Genomic DNA, 19,859 nt, shown 5'->3' with positions numbered 1-19,859 from the left:
GCTTGGGTCTCAGCTATTTACAGTCTGTATCAATGACTTAGATGAGGGGACCGAGTATCCAATGTATCCAAGTTTGCTGACAGTACAGAGCTAGGTGGTGAAAGTAAGCTGTGAGGAGAATTCCAAGAGGCTGCAAAAGGATATAGACCAGTTAAGTGATTGGGCAAGAAGGTGGCAGATGGAGTATAATGTGGGGAAATGTGATATTATCCACTTGGTAGGAAGAAGGGAAAGGCAGAACATCTTATAAAAGGTGAGAGACTAGTACATGTTTGTATTCCAAGGGATTTGGATGTTCTTGTACACAAATCACAGAAAGCTAACATGCAGTTGCAGCAAGCAATTAGGAAGACAGATGATATGTGAGCCTTTATTGCAAGGGGTTGGAGTATAAAATTGTGTAGGGCTTTGATGAAACCACACCTGGAGTACTGTGTGTACTTTTGGTCCCCTGACCTAAGGACAGATATACTTGCCTTCGAGTTGGTGCAATGAAGGTTCAGTCGATTGATTCCTGGGATATGAGGGCTGTCATAAGAAGAGATTGAGTAGAATGGGCTGATATTCTGTGGCGTTTAAAAGAATGAGTGGTGATCTCATTGAAACATATAAAATTCTTTGAAGGCTGAGACAGGGTAGATGCTAAGAGGCTGTTTCCCATCGCTGGAGTGTCCAGAGGGGCCGTAGTCTCAGGATAAGGGGTCGGCCATTGTAGACTGAGTTTAGGAGAAATTTCGTCATTCAGAGGATTGTGAATGTTTGGAATTCTCTACCCCAGAGGGCTGTGAGTCATTGAGTAAATTCAAGATGAGATTGATAGTTTTTGTTTGGTTATTGAGGGATATGGGAATAGGGTGGGAATGTCAAGTTAGTATAGAAGGTTAGCTAGGGTACTAGAGGCTTGAGTGGCATTATGGTCTACTCCTGCCCCTATTTCTTATGTTCTTATCTAATTATAACTCCGATCACAAATATTTAAGGGCTTTAGTATTTTTACTTAAACTTAGAAGTGCATTTGTGTTATCCCTTATTAATATAACTGAAACTGTTTAATGCAGTAAATACTTGTATGAAAGCCTTCACTATGAATTTTTTTCATGAATATTCATTTCTTATCTGATCTACTTTCCCTAAAGTTTAACATTAGTACTTTGAGCTCTCAATTCCTGTTATTATCTCTTCTTCTGAAATTGTAGATCAGGGAGACAAGCACCCAAATCGGAAGGCACGAGGTCAGCTAAGGACAAAAATTGAATCTGGCGAAGGGACAATTCCAGTTAGATCCAGCAACACTATTCAGACATGGGATGGAGTGTTACAAGGAGAAAGATTGCTCACAATGTCATGTAGTGATAAAATAGCAAGGTCAGTAACGCGTCTTGTATTTGTTTACGAACATACGAATTAGGAGCAGAAGTAGGCCGTTCGGCCCCTCGAGCCTGCTTCGCCATTCAATAAGATCATGGCTGATTTGATTGTGTCTCAAATTCCACACTCCCGTCTACCCCAATAACCTTTGATTCCCTTGCCTAACAAGAATCTATCTACCTCCACCTTAAAAATATTCAATGACCCCGCCTCCACCACCTTCTGAGGCAGAGAGTTCCAAAGTCGCCAAACACTCTGAGAGAAAAAAATTCTTCTCATCTCTGTCCTAAAAGGGTGACTCCTAATTTTAAAACACTGCCCCCTAGTTCTGGACTCACCCACAAGAGGAAACATCATTTCCACATCCACCTTGTTAAGACCATTCAGGATCTTATATACTTCAATCAAATCTCCCCTCACTCTTCTAAACTCCAGTGAAAACAATCCTAGTCTGTCCAACCTTTCCTCATAAGACAACCCACTCATACCAGGTATCAATCTAGTAAACCACTTCTGAACCACCTCCAACGCATTTATATCCTTCCTTAAATAAGGAGCCAAAACTGCACTCAGTATTCGAGATATGGTCTCACCAATGCCCTGTATAACTGAAACATAACATCCTTACTTTTATTTTCAATTCTTCTCCTAATAAAGGATAGCATTCCATTAGCCTTCTTCATTACTTGCTGTACCTGCATACTAACTTTTTGTGACTCATGCATTAGAACACCTAGATCCCTCTGCACCTCGGAATTCTGCAGTCATTCTCCATTTAAGTAATACTCTGCTTTTTTATTCTTCCTGTCAAAGTGAACAACTTCATATTTTCCCACATTATACTCCCATCTGCCAGATTTCTGCCCACTCACTCAGCCTATCTATATCGGTCTGCAACCTCTTTATGTCCTCTTCACAACATACTTTCCTACCTATCTTTGTGATCTGCAAATTTAGCTACCATGCCATTGTTCCCCTCATCTAAGTCATTGATATAAATTGTAAAAAGTTGAGGCCCCAGCACAGACTCCTGCGGGATTCCACTCGTCACATCCTGCCAATCATAAAAGGAGCCATTTATGCATATTCTCTGTTTTCTGCCAGCCAGCCAATCTTCTGTCCATGCTAATGTGTTACCCCCTACACCATGAGCTCCCACTTTGCGCAATAACCTTTATGTGGCACCTTGTCAAATGCCTTCTGGAAATCCAAGTAAAGAACTTCAACGGGCTCCCCTTTATCCACAGTGCATGTTACTCCTTCGAAGAACTCCGATAAATTGGTTAAGCATGATTTCCCTTTCACAAACCATACTGACTATTCCTGATTACCTTGAATTTTTCTAAGTGCCCAGCTAAAGCTGCCTTATTGATCGATTCTAACACCTCCCCCACGACAGATGGCAAGCTAATGGGCCTATAGTTACCTGTTTTCTGCCTTCCCCCTTCTTGAATGAAGGGTTACATTTGCTACTTTGCAGTTTGATAGAACCTTTCCAGAATCTAGTGAATTTTGAAAAATTAACACCAACGCATCTACTACCTCATTAGCCACCTCTTTTAAGAACCTGGGATGAAGTCCATCAGGACCACGGGACTTGTCAGTTTGCTCAGTACTGCTTGCCTGGTGATTGTAATTTCAGCAAGTTCCTCTCTTCCTTCCACTTCCTGATTTACAGCTTTTACTGGAATTTTTTTTCCTCTACAGTGAAGACAGAAGCAAAATATTTGTTCATTTCATCTGCCATTTCCTTATTATCTATTATTAACTCCCCATTCTCACTCTATGGAGGACTAACACTCTCTTTAACGTTCTCTTTTCCTTTTTAAATACCAGTAGAAACTCTTGCTATCTGTTTTTACATCTCTAGCTAGCTTCCTCTCATACTCTAATTTCATTCTCCTGATTAACCTTTTAGTCATTCTCTGCTGTTCTTGATATTCTGACCAATCATCTGACCTGCCACTCATCTTTGTGCAATTATGTTTTTTCCTTAAGTTTGATGCTTTCCTTTACTTCTTTAGTTCACCATGGATGGTGGGTCCTCCCCTTAGAATTTTTCTTTATAGTAGGAATATACTTATTCTGAGTATTCTGAAATATCCCCTCAAAAGTCTGCCACTGCTTCTCTATTGATCAATCTCCTAGCCTTGTAACCCAGTTCACCTGAGCTAGCTCAGTTTTCATGCCCACATAGTTGCCCTTATTTAAGTTTAAAATACTAGTCTTAGACCCACTCCTCCCTTTCAAACTGGATGTAAAATTCAATCATATTGTGGTCACTGCTACCTCGAGGTGCCTTTACTCTGAGGTCATTAAGTAATCCTGTCACATTACACAACACCAAGTCTAATATAACCTGCTGTCTGGTTGGTTCCAGAATGTGCTGCTCTAAGAAACTATCTCGAAAGCATTCTATGAACTCCTCATCCAGGCTACTATTGTCAATCTGATTTTTCCAGTTTATATGTAGATTAAAATCACCCATGATTATTGCCATACCTTTATCACAAGCACCCAATATTTCTAATTGTATACGTCATCCCACATTGTTAGGGGACCTGTAGACCACTCCCACTAGTGACTTCTTTCCCCTACTATTCCTCATCTTCACTCAAACCGATTCTACATCCTGATCTCCTGAACCAAGGTCATCTCTAACTATTGCACCAATGCCATCTTTGATTAACAATGCTACCCCTCCACTTTTACCTAGCTTCCTATTCTTCTTGAATGTCATATACCCCTTAATATTCAGGACCCAATCCTTGTCATCCTGCAGCCACGTCTCCGTAATGGCTATCAGATCATATTTATTTACTTAAATGTGTGCTATCAGTTTGTCTACTTTGTTGTGAATGCTACATGCATTCAGATACAGAGCCTTTAGTTTTGTCTTTTTGTTATCTTTGTAACATCTAGTCTTGACTGTTAGTGTGGTCTTAGTTTTTTTCTCTCTGTCCCTTCCTGCGATTCTCTGACCTTCATTTCCCATATTACTATTCTGCTCTCCTACCTTGACCCTACCCCTTGATTTGCTACATTTAACCAATCTTGAACCCACATCCCACCCCTTGTTTAGTTTAAAGCCCTTTCTACTTCCCTAGTTAATATGGTTTGCCAGAACACTGTTCCCAGCACGGTTCAGGTGCAGACCGTCCCAACGGTACAGCCCCCACTTTCCCCAGTACTGATACCAGTGCCCATAAACCGAAACCCACTTCTCCCACACCAGTCTTTGAGCCACATATTCATTTCACTAATCTTGTGTGCCCTCTGCCAATTGGCACATAGCTCAGGTAATAATCCAGAGATTATTACCCTTGAGGTTCTGCTCTTCAATTTGGTGCCTAGCTCCTCATACTGTCTAAGCAGAACCTCTTTTCTCGTCCTACTTGATACATACATGGACCATGACAACTGAATCCTCCCCCACCCACTCCAAGTTCCTATCCAGCCCTGAACAGATGTCCCGAACCCTGGCACCGGGTAGGCAACACAGCCTTCTGAACTCATGCTCTTGGCTGCACAGAACAGTGTCAATCCCCCTCATTATACTGTCCCCTACTACCACTACATTCCCTTTTGCTCCCCCCAACTTGAATGGCTTCCTGTACCACAGTGCCATGGCCAGTCTGCTCATCCACCTTGCAGACCTCGCTTTTGTCCACACAGGTTGAGAGCACCTCAAACCTGTTTGACAATTGCAAAGTCTGAGGCTCCTCCACTACCATCTGCTCGGTCCCTTTACCTGCCTCACTCACGGTCGCATCCTCCTGTCCCTCACTGCTGACCAAAACAGATGACCCTGTTCTAAGAGGTGTGACCGTCTTCTAGAACAAAGTGTCCTGGTATTCCTCCCCCTCCCTTATGTTGCGTAGTGTTTGCAGTTTGGCTTCCAGATCAATAATCCTGATCCAGAATTCCTCTAGCTGCTTACCCTTCCTACAGACCTGTTTGTCCTGGATCACCTTGGCATCCAGGAGCTCCCACATGCCACAGCTGCAACATAACACCTGTCCTGCCATTGTTATTTATGCTATTAGTTAATTTACTTTAAATACTTTCTTAATTATCTTAGAATAATTCCTACGTATAGTAGAATTTACTATGTTTATTAAATGCTAGTACCACCTTCAACTAAAGTTATACTTGTTTGTTGCAGTGCTGTGAAATGGAACAGTTGATCGTAACAGCCTCACATGTCCCTTGGTTAAATAGCTGTGAAGATAGTATAGCTTCTTGAACAAATGCCATTCCTAAATTCCCTTCTAATTCTGCAGTGAATGAGTTTGCCTCACTCTTAAAGTGTGGTATTTCTGAGATTTGCCTGCTTTGATCAGTAGTATAATTTTGTAAACATTAATGTATAACTCTAAATTGACAAAAAGTAAATTATAGGGTTAATCTCCCAATTAGCGGAGAAACTTTTGTGTAGCTAACAAACTGAAGATGTAGCCCATTCTCTCCCCATCACTCCTTGGGAATAGGCTTCCTACTAACTAATTCACTAAGTTAACTCGATCATTTATCCATCACTTTTTTCAAATGATTATTGCGCAAAGCAAAAAGTGAAGATTTCTCCAACTCCATCACACAAATATGAAAATGTTAGACAACAAACTTACTGATGAACACACTGGATGATTTGTCAAAAAATGGCTGAATGTATGTTTTTCAGCTTATATAACAAACTCAAATTATCTTATTTTCCTAAATCTTTGAGAGACATTTTGACTTAATTCAGTAATGTTTAGTTTGAATGCACATTAAGGAACTGGCATATTGTGATTTAATTAAATCAAATAAATTGTAGGCATCCAGAATGTACAAGATCAAACAAAATCTTAATGTGCTTCCTAATTTTTTTCCCAATTTTTCGCTAAATTTAAAGCATGCTCTTCAGCCCCTTTGGGGAGTAAGCTTCTCATGCATAATAACAAGATGTCACTCGAGCAGTAGGCAGATGAAAAAAGGTTGCACTTCTAAACACTGCATTAAGTAAAAGACCAAAAAAGGAAGACACTTCTAAGGCGCCTTAATTCAATCACAAGAACAAAACTGTTCTATATCCCTTTTCTTCGCTGCTTTCCAATCAATAAAATCCTTTTCTCCATTCGGTAACTTCAAATTCACCAGCAAGCAAAAATCTCTCAAATGACCAGATTCCTGATTGTTTCAAGATACAACTTTTTTAAAAATGAACAAACGATTGGTTTAAAGTCTGCCCTATGAACCGAGTTTTGGATTCATCTACAAGGTAGGGTGCACGTGTGCGTGTGTTGGGGGTATGCAGTTAAATCAGCAAGAGACGATTTCCCTAGGATGAAAGAGATGAATTATTTTTCCTGTTTGAATACTAAGTTGGAGTCTGGTGTTGAAGATGCTGCATTGACTGCCAAGCTCCTGCTGTTTTTTTTTAAACAAAAAGTTGCAATATATTTGAATAGTTGATATTTTCTTCTTGTGGCTCCATGTACAGTTAGGCAGTTTTGGCACAATGGGAAATCATTTGATGAACAGTCAACTCACTTAAAACCTAATGGACTGGAAGACAGACTAGCCGCACCTGCTGAAGCTGTCCTATTCCTTTGGGCTATGTTGTGTGAATTGCAATTTATTTTCTTCCTGTTAACACTACAGGAGGAAGATCCTTTGTGCATCTGCCTGTGAAAGCCTTTGTTTAGTTTATGATTTCTACCCTAGTTTCCCACTGCACATTGGAACAAAGACTACTGTATTCAGGATTGAATTATGGTGCACAGTATGGATTTGAAATTTTGTTTCATTGGATACAGGCTGGGATTCTCAAGCTAATGTTTACATTTCTTCACATGAAATCTGAGATCGGGTTCCCTATTCGAATCTTAGTATTTAAAATGAACAGATGTTCTTAAACCGGAGATAGTATTTATAAATCGTGGAAACCTCAAACAATATATTGTGATTTGTAATATTCCTGCTGGGGAAGCGCCATTTTCAATTTTGATAAATATATCTGTAACCAGCCACAGAATAAAAGCAGCGATTTGCTTGTACTTCTTTCAATGTATTATACTGTATTCACTGCTCACAATGTGGTCTCCTCTACATTGGGGAGACCAAACGCAGACTGGGTGACTGCTTTGCAGAACACCTCCGCACAGTCCGCGAGCAGGACCCCGAGCTTCCGGTTGCTAGCCATTTCAACATTCCCCACTGCTCTTGTGCTCACATCTCTGTCCTGGGATTGCTGCAGTATTCCAGTGAACATCAACGCAAGCTCGAGGAACAGCATCTCATTTACCGATTAGGCACACCACAGCCTGCCGGACTGAACATTGAGTTCAGTAATTTCAGAGCATGACGGGCCCCCCATTTTACTTTTATTTTTTAGTTATTTTTTTCTTTTTTCATATTTTATATTTTTTTGTGTTTATTTTATTTTATTTCATCTTAGTTTGTTCAGTTTGCTTACCCACTTTTTTTTTCATGTTTGTACTTGCAGCTGTTCAATTTTCAGTCTGTTAATACCCTGTCTGTACTAATGCTTTGTCTTTCAACACACCATTAACATATTGTTTGCCTTTGCTCCACGACCTTCTGGTCAGCTATTCTGTGACCTTGTCCTGGCTCCACCTTCTCCTTTGTTATCTCTTGCCCCACCCCCGCTTTACTTGCTTATAACCTTGCACATTTCTAATATTTGCCAGTTCTGAAGAAGGGTCACTGACCTCAAACGTTAACTCTGCTTCTCTCTCCACAGATGCTACCAGACCTGCTGAGTATTTCCAGCATTTCTTGTTTTTATTACAGAATAAAGGTTTGCTGCTTGGCAAAAATGAAGTTCTTTATTTAGCAAGTTTGATCTTCTATTTGTTTTTCATTAGTTAATGTCAGCCTAGGCAGCAGTGTTTGGTCATACAATCTGTGTTTCTGCACTAGGACTGGGCTTCCTGCTCTCACTCAGTATCTAGTTTCTCCTGCTAGCAGCTGCAAATGTGTGGATTCTGGGTAAGGGCCAGATCAGGCACAGTTGTGGTATCCTCTATGGTGGAATAGCTTGCTAGCATTGACGGTCCAAGCTCATAAGAATAACCTGCAGGGAGAGGTGCTGGAAGTAGCAGTGAACCTGAGTCAAGTCCTTTTTTTGGGAGTTTTTTTTAAAGAAAACATAATTTAGCTGGGTGCTACTTAACAGACAAAGAATACTTGATGGATATTTAATCGTGCCAGTAGGTGCTCAGTGTTGGCAGAGGAATGAACAGAGTGAATGTAATAGAAATTAACCAAAACACAAAATAAACCTAATAATACTATAGTATTCTAGTCTGAATCTTACCACCAATTGGTGGTGTCGTAAATAGTGAGGAGGAAAGCCTTAGATTACAGGACGATATAGATGGGCTGGTAAGATGGGTAGAGCAGTGGCAAATGGAATTTAATCCTGAGAAGTGTGAGGTGATGCATTTTGGGAGAACTAACAAGGCAAGGGAATATACAATGGGTAGTAGAACCCTAGGAAGTACAGAGGGTCAGAGGGACCTGGGTGTACTTGTCCATAGATCAGTGAAGGCAGCAGCACAGATAGATAAGGTGGTTAGGAAGGCATATGGGATACTTGCCTTTATTAGACGAGGCATAGAATATAAGAGCAGGGAGGTTATGATGGAGCTGTCTAAAATGCTAGTTAGACCACAGTTGGAGTACTGTGTAAAGTTCTGCGCACCACACTATAGGAAGGATGTGATTGCACTGGAGAGGGTGCAGAGGAGATTCACCAGGATGTTGCCTGGGCTGGAGCATTTCAGCTATGAAGAGAGACAGACTGAAAAGGCTAGGGTTGTTTTCCTTAGAGCAGAGAAGGCTGAGGGAAGACCTGATAGAGGTATACACCATTATAAGGGACATTGATAGGGTAGATAGGAAGAAACGTTTTCCCTTAGCGGAGGGGTCAATAACCAGGGGGCATAATTTTAAGGTAAGGGGCAGGAGGTTTCGAGGGGATTTGAGGAAAACAATTTTCACCTAGATTGTGGTTGGAATCTGGAACACACTGCCTGAAGGGGTGATCGAGGCAGGAACCCTCAACAATTAAGAAGTATTTAGATGAGCACTTGAAACGCCATAGCATATAATGCTATGGGCCAAGTGCTGGAAAATGGGATTAGAATAGATAGGTGCTTGATGGCTAGCACGGACACGATGGGCTGAAGGGCCTGTTTCTATGCTGTATAACTCTAAGACTTTTTCAGGACTTGCATAAACAACAGAAAACTCTTGCTTAATCCTCCCTGTGTTGATCTGGCCACATTGTATATTGACAGGAATACATTCCACTTTCCTTGCCTGTTGGGTCAAAAGGCTGATCTGATTTTGCCTATGATGCTACAATGTAAATCATTAGGCTTATGGAGACTGATTTAGCTGAAAATACAAAACTTGAAGCTGATTACTAGCCACACCAAGCAGGCATTATCTCAAAATTAGAGCTAGGCCATTTAGGAGTGGAATTGGGAAGCAGTTTTTCCACACAAAGGGTAGTAGAAATCTGGAACTCTCTTCCCCCAAAAGGTTGTGGATGTTGGATCAGTTAATTTTTCAAGACTGAGCTTGACAGATTTTTCTTGGGTAATGATATCAAGGGATATGGAACAAAGACAGGTAAATGGAGTTGAGGTGCAGATCAACCATAATCTAATTGAATGATGGAACAGGCTTGAGGGGCTGAATGCCCTACTCGTGCTCCTATGCCCTTCAAAATGAGTGGTGAATCTTGGAAAACCCAGGAAGAAAATACATTAAAATTGTAATTCTGTGCAAAAAAAGGGTTAGAGTAGAGAGAATTGGGTATATTAGGTAGAAATTAAGTTAAAAATAAGCAAAAGTGATCACATTTTTAAAATTTAAAATTATCTAATAGTTTTAGTATTGAATTGTTAGTATTAAGCTATTTCTGACATTTGAACAACTTTATTATTGTAAAACAGCTAAATGGTTCTTTATTTAGCAAGATTTTATGGCACATACTACTCTGTGCCAACTGTGAAATAGCCTCTGTTTGTTTGTTCTGAGAAATTCTTAACTGGAACATACAGACCATTTTCTTCATAACTATATAATAGTATTTGTGTTACGGGACTCATCTTTCCATCAGCATTTTAATAGAATTTAATTATGAATTTTCCACAGCAGTTATATTTTTACAGTGTAAAAATCTAAGTCACAGAAGGCTTTCAGACAGTTTGAGCATTGCTAACCTTGGCCAGCCAAGAAAAAAATGCTGTCTTTTGGATCAGCTAATTAATCATAGAGAGCATCCATGGAAATATGGACTAGAACCAACCTATTCTCCCAAATGAGGATGGTGTGGATTTGAATGCAGAATGTAAGAAATAAAATCAAAAATTAGGTGGTTAGTAAATGCATCAATTACTAATGCTGGGACCAAATTCTAACATTCTTCCCATTCGTGCTCTCTATTATTAGAACATAGAACAGTACAGCACAGTACAGGCCCTTCGGCCCACGATGTTGTGCCGAATCTTTAACCTACTCTAAGATCAAACTAACTACCTACCCTTCATTCTACTATCATCCATGTACCTATCCAAGAGTCGCTTAAATGCCCCTAATGTATCTGCTTCTACTACCACCGCTGGCAGCGCATTCCAAGCACCCACCATTCTTGTGGATTAAGCGTCTTATGTATTGTAGAATTTCTGATGCAGGTAAAATGTGTCTATTTCAGGTGAATTTCATCAGGAGACATCATTTTATAAAAAATAAATCTAATCTCTCTGCAAATTATGTGTTAAGCTATATCTTTAGGTTAAATTGCCAAATAAAATTTTTAATGGGTTTGTGATACATAGACTTACTGATTTAGGAGTAAATATAAAATTGTTTTTATCTGCAATCTGGAAATCTGAATCAAGCAAAACATTTCTCGGTAGACTCTTAATGTAATCCATGTAGATACTACTGAGAATTGTGTTCTACGATATGATCAATATATGCTGGCCCATTAATGATCGCTTATGCTCAAATTGTTGTGCAGTTAAATTCATACTTGCTATGTAACTATACCTTAAAATGTCTGGTTCAATTTTTTTAAACACGCAAGGCAGCTGTTAAATGGTGATGAGTTAATGACTGCAATTTACTTGTCTAATTTGATCTTGCATGCAGCTATCTCAGCCGAGTGGTACAGACCCAGTACCTGCTATGAAGTATTATTGAAAACAAGAAATATAATAGACTAAGAGTGTAAGCAAAACACTTAAAGCCTTAAATGTTCCAGTAATGTCAGTGTGAAAGATAAAACCTGTAGGTCAATGTACCATGGTCTGTATTTGTGGTATTTGTCCGTAATTTCAGTTATCATACACATGTACCTGGAAATTTTGGTTTTGAGTAGCATGTCATGCTGCACAATGTGTTGTCAGTGAAGAAAGATATTTCGTTATTTAGTATTTTCATAGCTTACCTTGATGACAATTCCCTGCTTAGAAACTTGAGTATTAAGTGATGGCAAAATAACGGTCTTTGTATTTTCAGATGGAACGTGCTTGGGGTTCAGGGAGCTCTGTTGAGCCATTTTGTGGAGCCGATCTATTTCGCCAGCATTATCCTGGGTAGCTTGTACCATGCTGATCACTTGTCCCGTGCAGTCTACCAGCGAATCAGCGAAATTGAAGACCTTCCAAACATTTATACACTCAACAGGCCTCTGCTCAGTGGTAAGTTCTCTCTATCTCATACTTGGCATCAAATGAGAACACACTACTGATCTACATGCTCTTGCTGAATTAAAACTGTATACAAAAGAGGCTGACTTCTGAGCCCCGAATTCATATATTAAGGGAACTGACTAATTCTCCATATAACATCCTGTGAATTCCAAGCTTGCCTTATGACCTTACATGGAATTACATAGAATATACTGTCACACTCCATCAAATACATTATTCTGCAAGTAATACAATCTTCTAATAGGCAATGATTTGCATTCTATTTGCATACAGAGCAGCATGGACACTGCATTTTGTTGTGACCCTTTTGCCTGCTTAAGAATGGATGAGGAAAGGATATAACGATATTTAACAAGTGGTGGCCAATTTTCTCGACCTTGCCAGTAGCTGCAGTAAATTCCCCTGTCAAATCGAGGGATGTCTACTCAAACTGTAGCACTGTCATAGTTGGCCCCACAGGTTTCTTGGAAAATTTGCCATTCAGCAGTTCATGTAGCTGCATGATCAAATCGGCAAGCATTCAATCTGCAGTTGAGGTGCTGCCGCTGGCAGGAACAAGATGAAACAGCATCACAGGCCAAGGGAACAACTAGAAGTTAGTATAAAAATTCCATTTCAGATTGCAGGATAAAGAACGTGATTTTAAAACAATTGGAATGCAAACATTTATTTGGAAGTAATTGTGGAATCCCAATCCCTGCAAAACACAGCAATGGCTGAAATGAGTGACAGTGTCCCATATTTGTAGGTGATGCCACATTTAGGCGATGAGGGGACAAAACGAATGGGTATTCTGATCAAATGATGTAGTTCACTTTACTTATGACTAATATTTATCATGGTAATAGTCGATGCATAAACTGGTGTTCAACTTTCCAGTTTAAAAACCTAATAACCTTGTCAGTGGCTGAGCAGTACAAAAGCAGCTGAAGCTTTAATGTCCAATGGACTTGCATTGAATGATCAATGTATGGCATTAGCCCAGTCCATAGGAAAAATTATTGTCGCCTTCTACTGTGCATATGGTCTTTCAGTGCATATTCAGTATGAAAGCCACTGGATCATTTTGTGAAGTGTAGCAGATAGATACTCCTGAAAGGAGTAGAGCGTTTCTGCTGGGAATACATTTTAAGAGCTTAAGAACGACTCATTCTACACTTGGGATGACATCAAGTGTGTGTGAGATGGCCTCCTGTTCGCACCTCACTGTTTTAGTGCATTCAGCAGTGTCCTGAGTTATACTACCACATCTGCAGTTATGGGCACTGTTCTAAGGACATGCAAGTGGCAGTGCAAGCAGTCTGTAAAAGGATGCTTTTCAGTCAAACAGGGCCAGGACAGATCTACCATCTGTCACATCATTCTCAAGGATGCACATGGAACTGTGCTGTTGTGTTTTCACATACCCACGTGCCAACTGCAGGCTCTCTTTCTACTTCTTGGACTGGCAGAATCAGAGAATGACAAAGAACCTATCTTGCCCCGGAATCTATCTTATTATTGTCTGCAGTACAAAGTGCAGGCATTCCATCTAACTGAGAAGTATACTTCTTTTATTGTCCTTGCCTTTCATGGTGAGTGCTAGTCTGATTAAAATTAGGCAGTTGCACATGGCTGAGGGGAAAGGGAAAACTTGCCCTGGAAGAAATAAGGTTATTCTGCTTTGAAATAATCAGTTTGGGATTAGCTAGAATATCAACTGAGAGATCTAAACATTATTTATATTTGGGTTCAACTGTTAATGACAAGTAGAAGATCTTGTCTGTATGCAAGTGCATGTTAGTTTTATATGGAAGAGACACAGCAAAGTTTCGAGTTCCGAAGAAGGGTCACTGACCCGAAACGTTAATTCTGCTTCTCTCTCCACAGATGCTGCCAGACCTGCTGAGTATTTCCAGCGTTTCTTGTTTTTATTTCAGCAAAGTTTAACATTGGGTTTAAGTGTGTAAAGATTTATACATAGAATCCAAATCAAAATCACATAAGAATTAATAATATGAAATGTTGGAAATGGTTGGCCCATCATTTGTATTTCACTGTTTAAATTTATTTGCTTAACTTTTTAAATCTACTATTTGATTCGTCTGCGCAACATTTCCAATAAGCTTTTTCTGTACACTTTTAATAGTGAATATTTTGAAGTAAATTATCAATGTGAGGAATAATTAGGGAACCCAACAGGCTCTCTAAACTAAGTTCAAAGAAAATGGGTGTAATGAATAAAGATATAATGGTTGTTAATGAAATGAAATTCAACAGTTCTGGTAGTGCTTTCAGGCTCCAAGGCACTGCCACAGAATGGACCGTCATGTTTCACACTTGCTATTTCCCGCAAAGTAATTATTTCATCATAGCCATACTGCGACATAGAGGTTGTGAGCAGAGGCTGGGTATTTCTTGACAGTTGGAGGGGAAATAACATAGATGAATACATCATTCTGAACTATGCAGATTTAACAACAAATTGAATTTAGTGTGGCCGTTTGGAGCGGGAATGGTGGCTTGGGGGGGAAAGAAAATCACATCGGAAGCATTCACCCAGAAATCCGGTGTCATCACGACACTTCTGGATTTGGTCAACAGCGGCAAAGCACCAAGGCAGAATCGCTGCTCCAACGCTATGGGAATGTGTTTTAAATTGCTGAGCATTTATTTTAATACATGTGTATCTAATTCGTCGTGATTCTTTGTGGGGGTTTGGGATTAACTGGACAGCGGGCAGCACTCACGTGCCATCGGATTCCTGATTATTAAAAGCTGGCTGCATCGAGGCAAGGCTTCAGTGCCATGACAGATAGGCAGCCATGTCCAGCACTGCATTGGGGAAGGGGTGGGGGTGGAATGCTGAGGAGGCAATTGTCAGCCTGCAGCGCTGTGCACTCTGCAAAGGAGGTCGGGTTCTCATGTGCTCTGCAAGGAGGTGTCGGTTTCGCGTGCTCCGCAAGGGGTTCAGTTTCTCAGGTGCTCTGCAAAGAGGGTTGGGATCTCGAGTGCTCTGCAAGGGTGGGGGCGTTCCTTGGATTTGGGTGGCTGTATCAGGAGACCAAACTGTTAAACATAGAAAATAGGAGCAGGATTAGGCCATTTGGCCCTTCGAGCCTGCTCTGCCATTCATTATGATCATGGCTGATCATCCAATTCAGTAGCCTGTTCTGGCTTTCGCCCCATACCCTTTGATCCCTTTAGACCCAAGAGCTATATCTAACTCCTTTTTGAAAATATTCAATGTTTTGGCCTCAACTGCTTTCTGTGGTAGCGAATTCTACAGGCTCACCACTCTCTGGGTGAAGAAATTTCTCCTCATCTCAGTCCTGAAAGGTTTACCATGTATCGTTAGACTATGACCCCTGGTTCTGGATACCCCCACCATCGGGAACATCCTTCCTGCATCTACCCTGTCAAGTTCTGTTAGAATTTTATAGGTTTCTATGAGATCCCCCCTCACTCTTCTGAACTCCAGCGAATATAATCCTAACCGACTCCGTCTCTCCTCATATGTCAGTCCTGCCATCCCAGGAATCAGTCTGGTAAACCTTCGCTGCACTCCCTCCATAGCAAGAACATCCTTCCTCAGATAAGGAGACCAAAACTGCACACAATTTTCCAGGTGTGGCCTCACCAAGGCCCTGTATAATTGCAGCAAGACATCCCTGCTTCTGTACTCTAATTCTTTCACTATGAAGGCCAACATACCATTTGCCTTTTTTACCGCCTGTTGCACCTGCACGCTTACCCTCAGCGACTGGTGTACGAGAACACCCAGGTCTCGCTGCATATTCCCCTCTCTGTTTGTAGCCATTCAGATAATAATCTGCCTTCCTGTTTTTGCTACCAAAGTGGATAACCTCACATTTATCCACATTATACTGCATCTGCCATGCATTAGCCCACTCACTCAACTTGTCCAAATCACCTTGAAGCCTCTCTGCATCTTCCTCACAACTCACCCTCCCACCCAGTTTTGTGTCATCTGCGAGTTTGGAGATATTACATTGAGTTCCCTCATCTAAATCATTAATGTATATTGTGAATCGCTGGGGTCCTGGCACCGATCCCTGCAGTACCCCACTAGTCACTGCCTGCCATTCGGAAAAAGACCCATTTATCCCTACTCTTTGTTTCCTGTCCGCCAACCAATTTTCTATCCATCGCAATACACTACCCCCAATCCCATGTGCTTTAATTTTACATGCTAATCTCTTATGTGGGACTTTGTCGAAAGCCTTCTGAAAGTCCAAATAAACTACATCCACTGGCTCCCCCTCATCAACTGTACTAGTTACATCCTCGAAGAATTCTAGTAGATTTGTCAAGCATGATTTCCCTTTCGTAAATCCATGCTGACTCTGTCCGATTCTACCACTGTTCTCTAAGTGCTCTGCTATAAAATCTTTGATAATGGACTAGAGAATTTTCCCCACTACCAACGTCAGGCTGACTGGTCTATAATTCCCTGCTTTCTCTCTACCTCCCTTTTTAAATAGTGGGGTTACATTAGCTACTCTCCAATCTGTAGGAACTGTTCCAGAGTCTATAGAATCTTGGAAGATGACCACCAATGCATCCGCTATTTCTAGGGCCACTTCCTTAAGTACTCTGAGATGCATACCATCAGGCCCTGGGGATTTATCGGCCTTCAATCCCATCAATTTCCCCAATACCATTTCTCTACTAATAATGATTTCTTTCACTTCCTCTCTCTCACTAAACCCTGTGTTCCCCCACATTTCTGGTATGATATTTGTGTCCTCCTTTGTGAAGACGGAACCAAAGTATGCATTTAGTTGGTCAGCCATTTCTTTGTTCCCCATAATAAATTCCCCTGTTTCTGACTAAGGGACCTACATTTGTCTTCACCAATCTTTTTCTCTTCACATACCTATAGAAGCTTTTACGGTCAGTTTTTATGTTCCCCGCAAGCTTGCTCTTGTACTCTATTTTCCCCTTCTTAATCAATCCCTTGGTCCTCCTTTGCCGAATTCTAAACTGCTCCCAATCCTCAGGTCTGTTGTTTTTCCTGGCAAATTTATATGCCTCTTCCTTGGATCTAATACTATCTCTTAATTTCCCTTGTAAGCCATGGTTTGGCTACCTTCCCCGTTTTACTTTTGCGCCAGACGGGGATAAACAATTGTTGCATTTCATCCATGCGCTCTTTAAATGTTTGCCATTGCCTATCGTCATCCCTTTAAGTAACATTTCCCAATCCGTCATGGCAAACTCGTGCTTCATACCTTCGTAGTTTCCTTTGCTAAGATTCGGGACCCTTGTCTCAGAATCAACTATGTCACTCTCCATCTTGATGAAGAATTCTTTCATATTATGGTCGCTCGTCCCCAAGGGGTCTCGCACCTTTAAATTGTCAATTATTCCTCTCTCGTTACACCATCCCCAGTCTAGTATGGCTTGTTCTCTAGTTGGTTCCTCAACGTATTGGTCCAGAAAACTATCCCATATACACTCCAAGAATTCTTCCTCTACGGTATTATGACTAATTTGATTTGCCCAATCTATATGCAGATTAACGTCACCCATAATTACAGATGTTCCTTTATTGCATGCATCTCTAACTTCCTGTTTAATGCCATTCCCAGCATCACCACTACAGTTTGGGGGTCCATATACAACCCCCACTAACGTTTTTTGCCCCTTAGTGTTTCTCAGCTCTACTCATACAGATTCCACATCGTCAGAGCTAATATCTTTCCTCACTATTGCGTTAATTTCTTCTTTAACCAGCAATGCAACTCCACCGCCTTTTGCTTTTTGTCTGTCCTTGCTAAATACTGAATATCCCTGGATGTTCATTTCCCATCCCTGGTCACCTTGCAGCCATGTCTCTCTAATCCCGACTATATCATACCCGTTTACATCTATTTGCGCGATTAATTCATCCACTTTATTGTGAATGCTCCACGCGTTAAGGCACAAAGCCTTAAGGCTTGTCTTTTTAACATTAGTTGTCCTCTTCCCAATGTTTTTCACTGTGTCCCTGTTTGATTCTGGCCCTTAATTTCTCTGCCTATCACTTTTCTTATTCCCCTTACTGTCTTTTGTTCTTGTCTTTGATCCCCCCCTCCTCTGACTCCTTGCAAAGGTTCCCATCCCCCTGCCATTTTAGTTTAAACCATCCCCAACCGCTCTAGCAAATACTCCCCCAAGGACATCAGTCCCGGTCCTGCCCAGGTGTAACCTGTCTAGTTTGTACTGGTCCCACCTCCCCCAGAACCGGTCCCAATGCTCCAGGAATCTAAAACCCTCCCCCTCACACCATCTCTTCATCCGATATATCCTGCTATTTCTACTCTGACTTGCACGTGGCACTGATTGTAATCCTGAGATCACTACCTTTGAGGTCCTACTTTTCAACGTATTTCTTAGCTCCCTATATTCTGCTTTTAGGACCTCATCCTTTTTTTTTTACCTATGTCGTTTGTACCAATGTGTACCACGACCACTGGCTGTTCACCCTCCCCCTTCAGAATGACCTGTAACTGCTCTGAGACATCCTTGACCCTAGCACCAGGGAGGCAACATACCATCCTGGAGTCTCTTTTGTGGCCACAGAAACGCCTATCTATTCCCTTTACAATTGAATCCCCTGTAACTATTGCATTCCCAGACTTTTTACTCCTCCCCTGTGCGGCAGAGCCAACTGTGGTGCAACGAATTGGGCTGTTGCTGCTTTCCCCTAAGAGGTCATTCCCCCCCAACAGTATCCAAAGCAGTATACCTGTTTTGCAGGGGAATAGCCACAGGAGATTCCTGCACTGCCTGCCTAGTCCTCTTGCTCTGCCTGGTGGTCACCCATTCCCCTCCTGCCTGTGGGGTCTGAGCCTGCAGTGTGACCACCTCTCTATACGTGCTATCCATGATACTCTCCGCCTCGTGGATGCTCCACAGTGTCCCCAGCTGCCGCTCCAGCTCTGAAACCCGGGCTTCCAGGAGCTGTAGCTGGACACACTTCCTGCACACATGCTGGTCCCGGGCACTGGAATTGTTCCCGGCTTCCGACATAGAGCACGAGGAGCACACCACAGCTTTGAGCTCTCCTGCCACGACTTAACCCTTTAAATTAAATTAAACCTTCTGGAAGATCTTAATGTCCAATAATATCGGTTACTCTAGGACCCTTCTTCCCTGGTCCTCGTTACTACAGAACTCCCTAAAAACAAACTCTACTTACTATATTTGAAATAAAGTTTAAACTTTTCTTACCTGAGATACTTACCCAGCTATTTCGAGCTATTCCCTAACAGCAGTGACTCACCAACCAATCACCTTGCAGCTCTCCTGTGACGTACTGTTGGCTTTTTTTTCTCATTTTTTTCAAAACTCCGGTGCGCTGGAAGAGCTCCTGTCCGCTCCCGGAAGGTTAGAGACTGGGCCTCGATCCTCGGGCTCAATTTATATGCTCTGCTCTCGGCGTTCTGCCCACAGGTCCGCTCCTCTCCGCTCCCGGAAGGTTGGGAGAGATATTTGGCCCAACTCCTGTTGGGAGAGATATTTGGTTATCCATACTGCTGGATGAAAGGGTGGGCTATCAGCAAGGGTGGGCACTAAGGGCCATCAGAAGTAGCAAAACTGCCTGGAGAAGTAGCAAAACTTGCCAAGGCAGGGTTGTCTCTGCATCGACAGTGCTCTGTAGGCCCACTGGTCACCTTGAATGGGTCTCTCACACCCTGTCTTTTTGAAGCCCCATGGCATGATGCAGCACCTCTGACGGAGGGAGGGCCAAGAGGGTGCAGAGGTGGTGGC

The 19,859-nt window shown here is 41.6% G+C and overlaps 1 protein-coding gene across 14 annotated transcripts in view; it reads left to right on the top strand.

The window, feature by feature from the left end:
- The window catches only part of LOC137372267 (double-stranded RNA-specific editase 1-like), a 428,430-nt gene that overhangs the window by 351,934 nt on the left and 56,637 nt on the right, over positions 1 to 19,859 (top strand). For all 14 annotated transcript variants that reach the window (XM_068035994.1, XM_068035992.1, XM_068035993.1 and 11 more), the window contains 2 exons: positions 1,197 to 1,365; positions 11,908 to 12,089. In XM_068035994.1, the coding sequence (XP_067892095.1) occupies positions 1,197 to 1,365; positions 11,908 to 12,089 (351 nt within the window). The remainder of the gene's footprint in view (positions 1 to 1,196; positions 1,366 to 11,907; positions 12,090 to 19,859) is intronic.

The sequence above is a fragment of the Heterodontus francisci genome, chromosome 7 (genome assembly GCF_036365525.1).
Source record: "Heterodontus francisci isolate sHetFra1 chromosome 7, sHetFra1.hap1, whole genome shotgun sequence".
Lineage (NCBI taxonomy): Eukaryota > Metazoa > Chordata > Chondrichthyes > Heterodontiformes > Heterodontidae > Heterodontus > Heterodontus francisci.
Note: the sequence above shows the minus strand (reverse complement) of the source record. Positions and strands in the feature narration are given on the sequence as shown.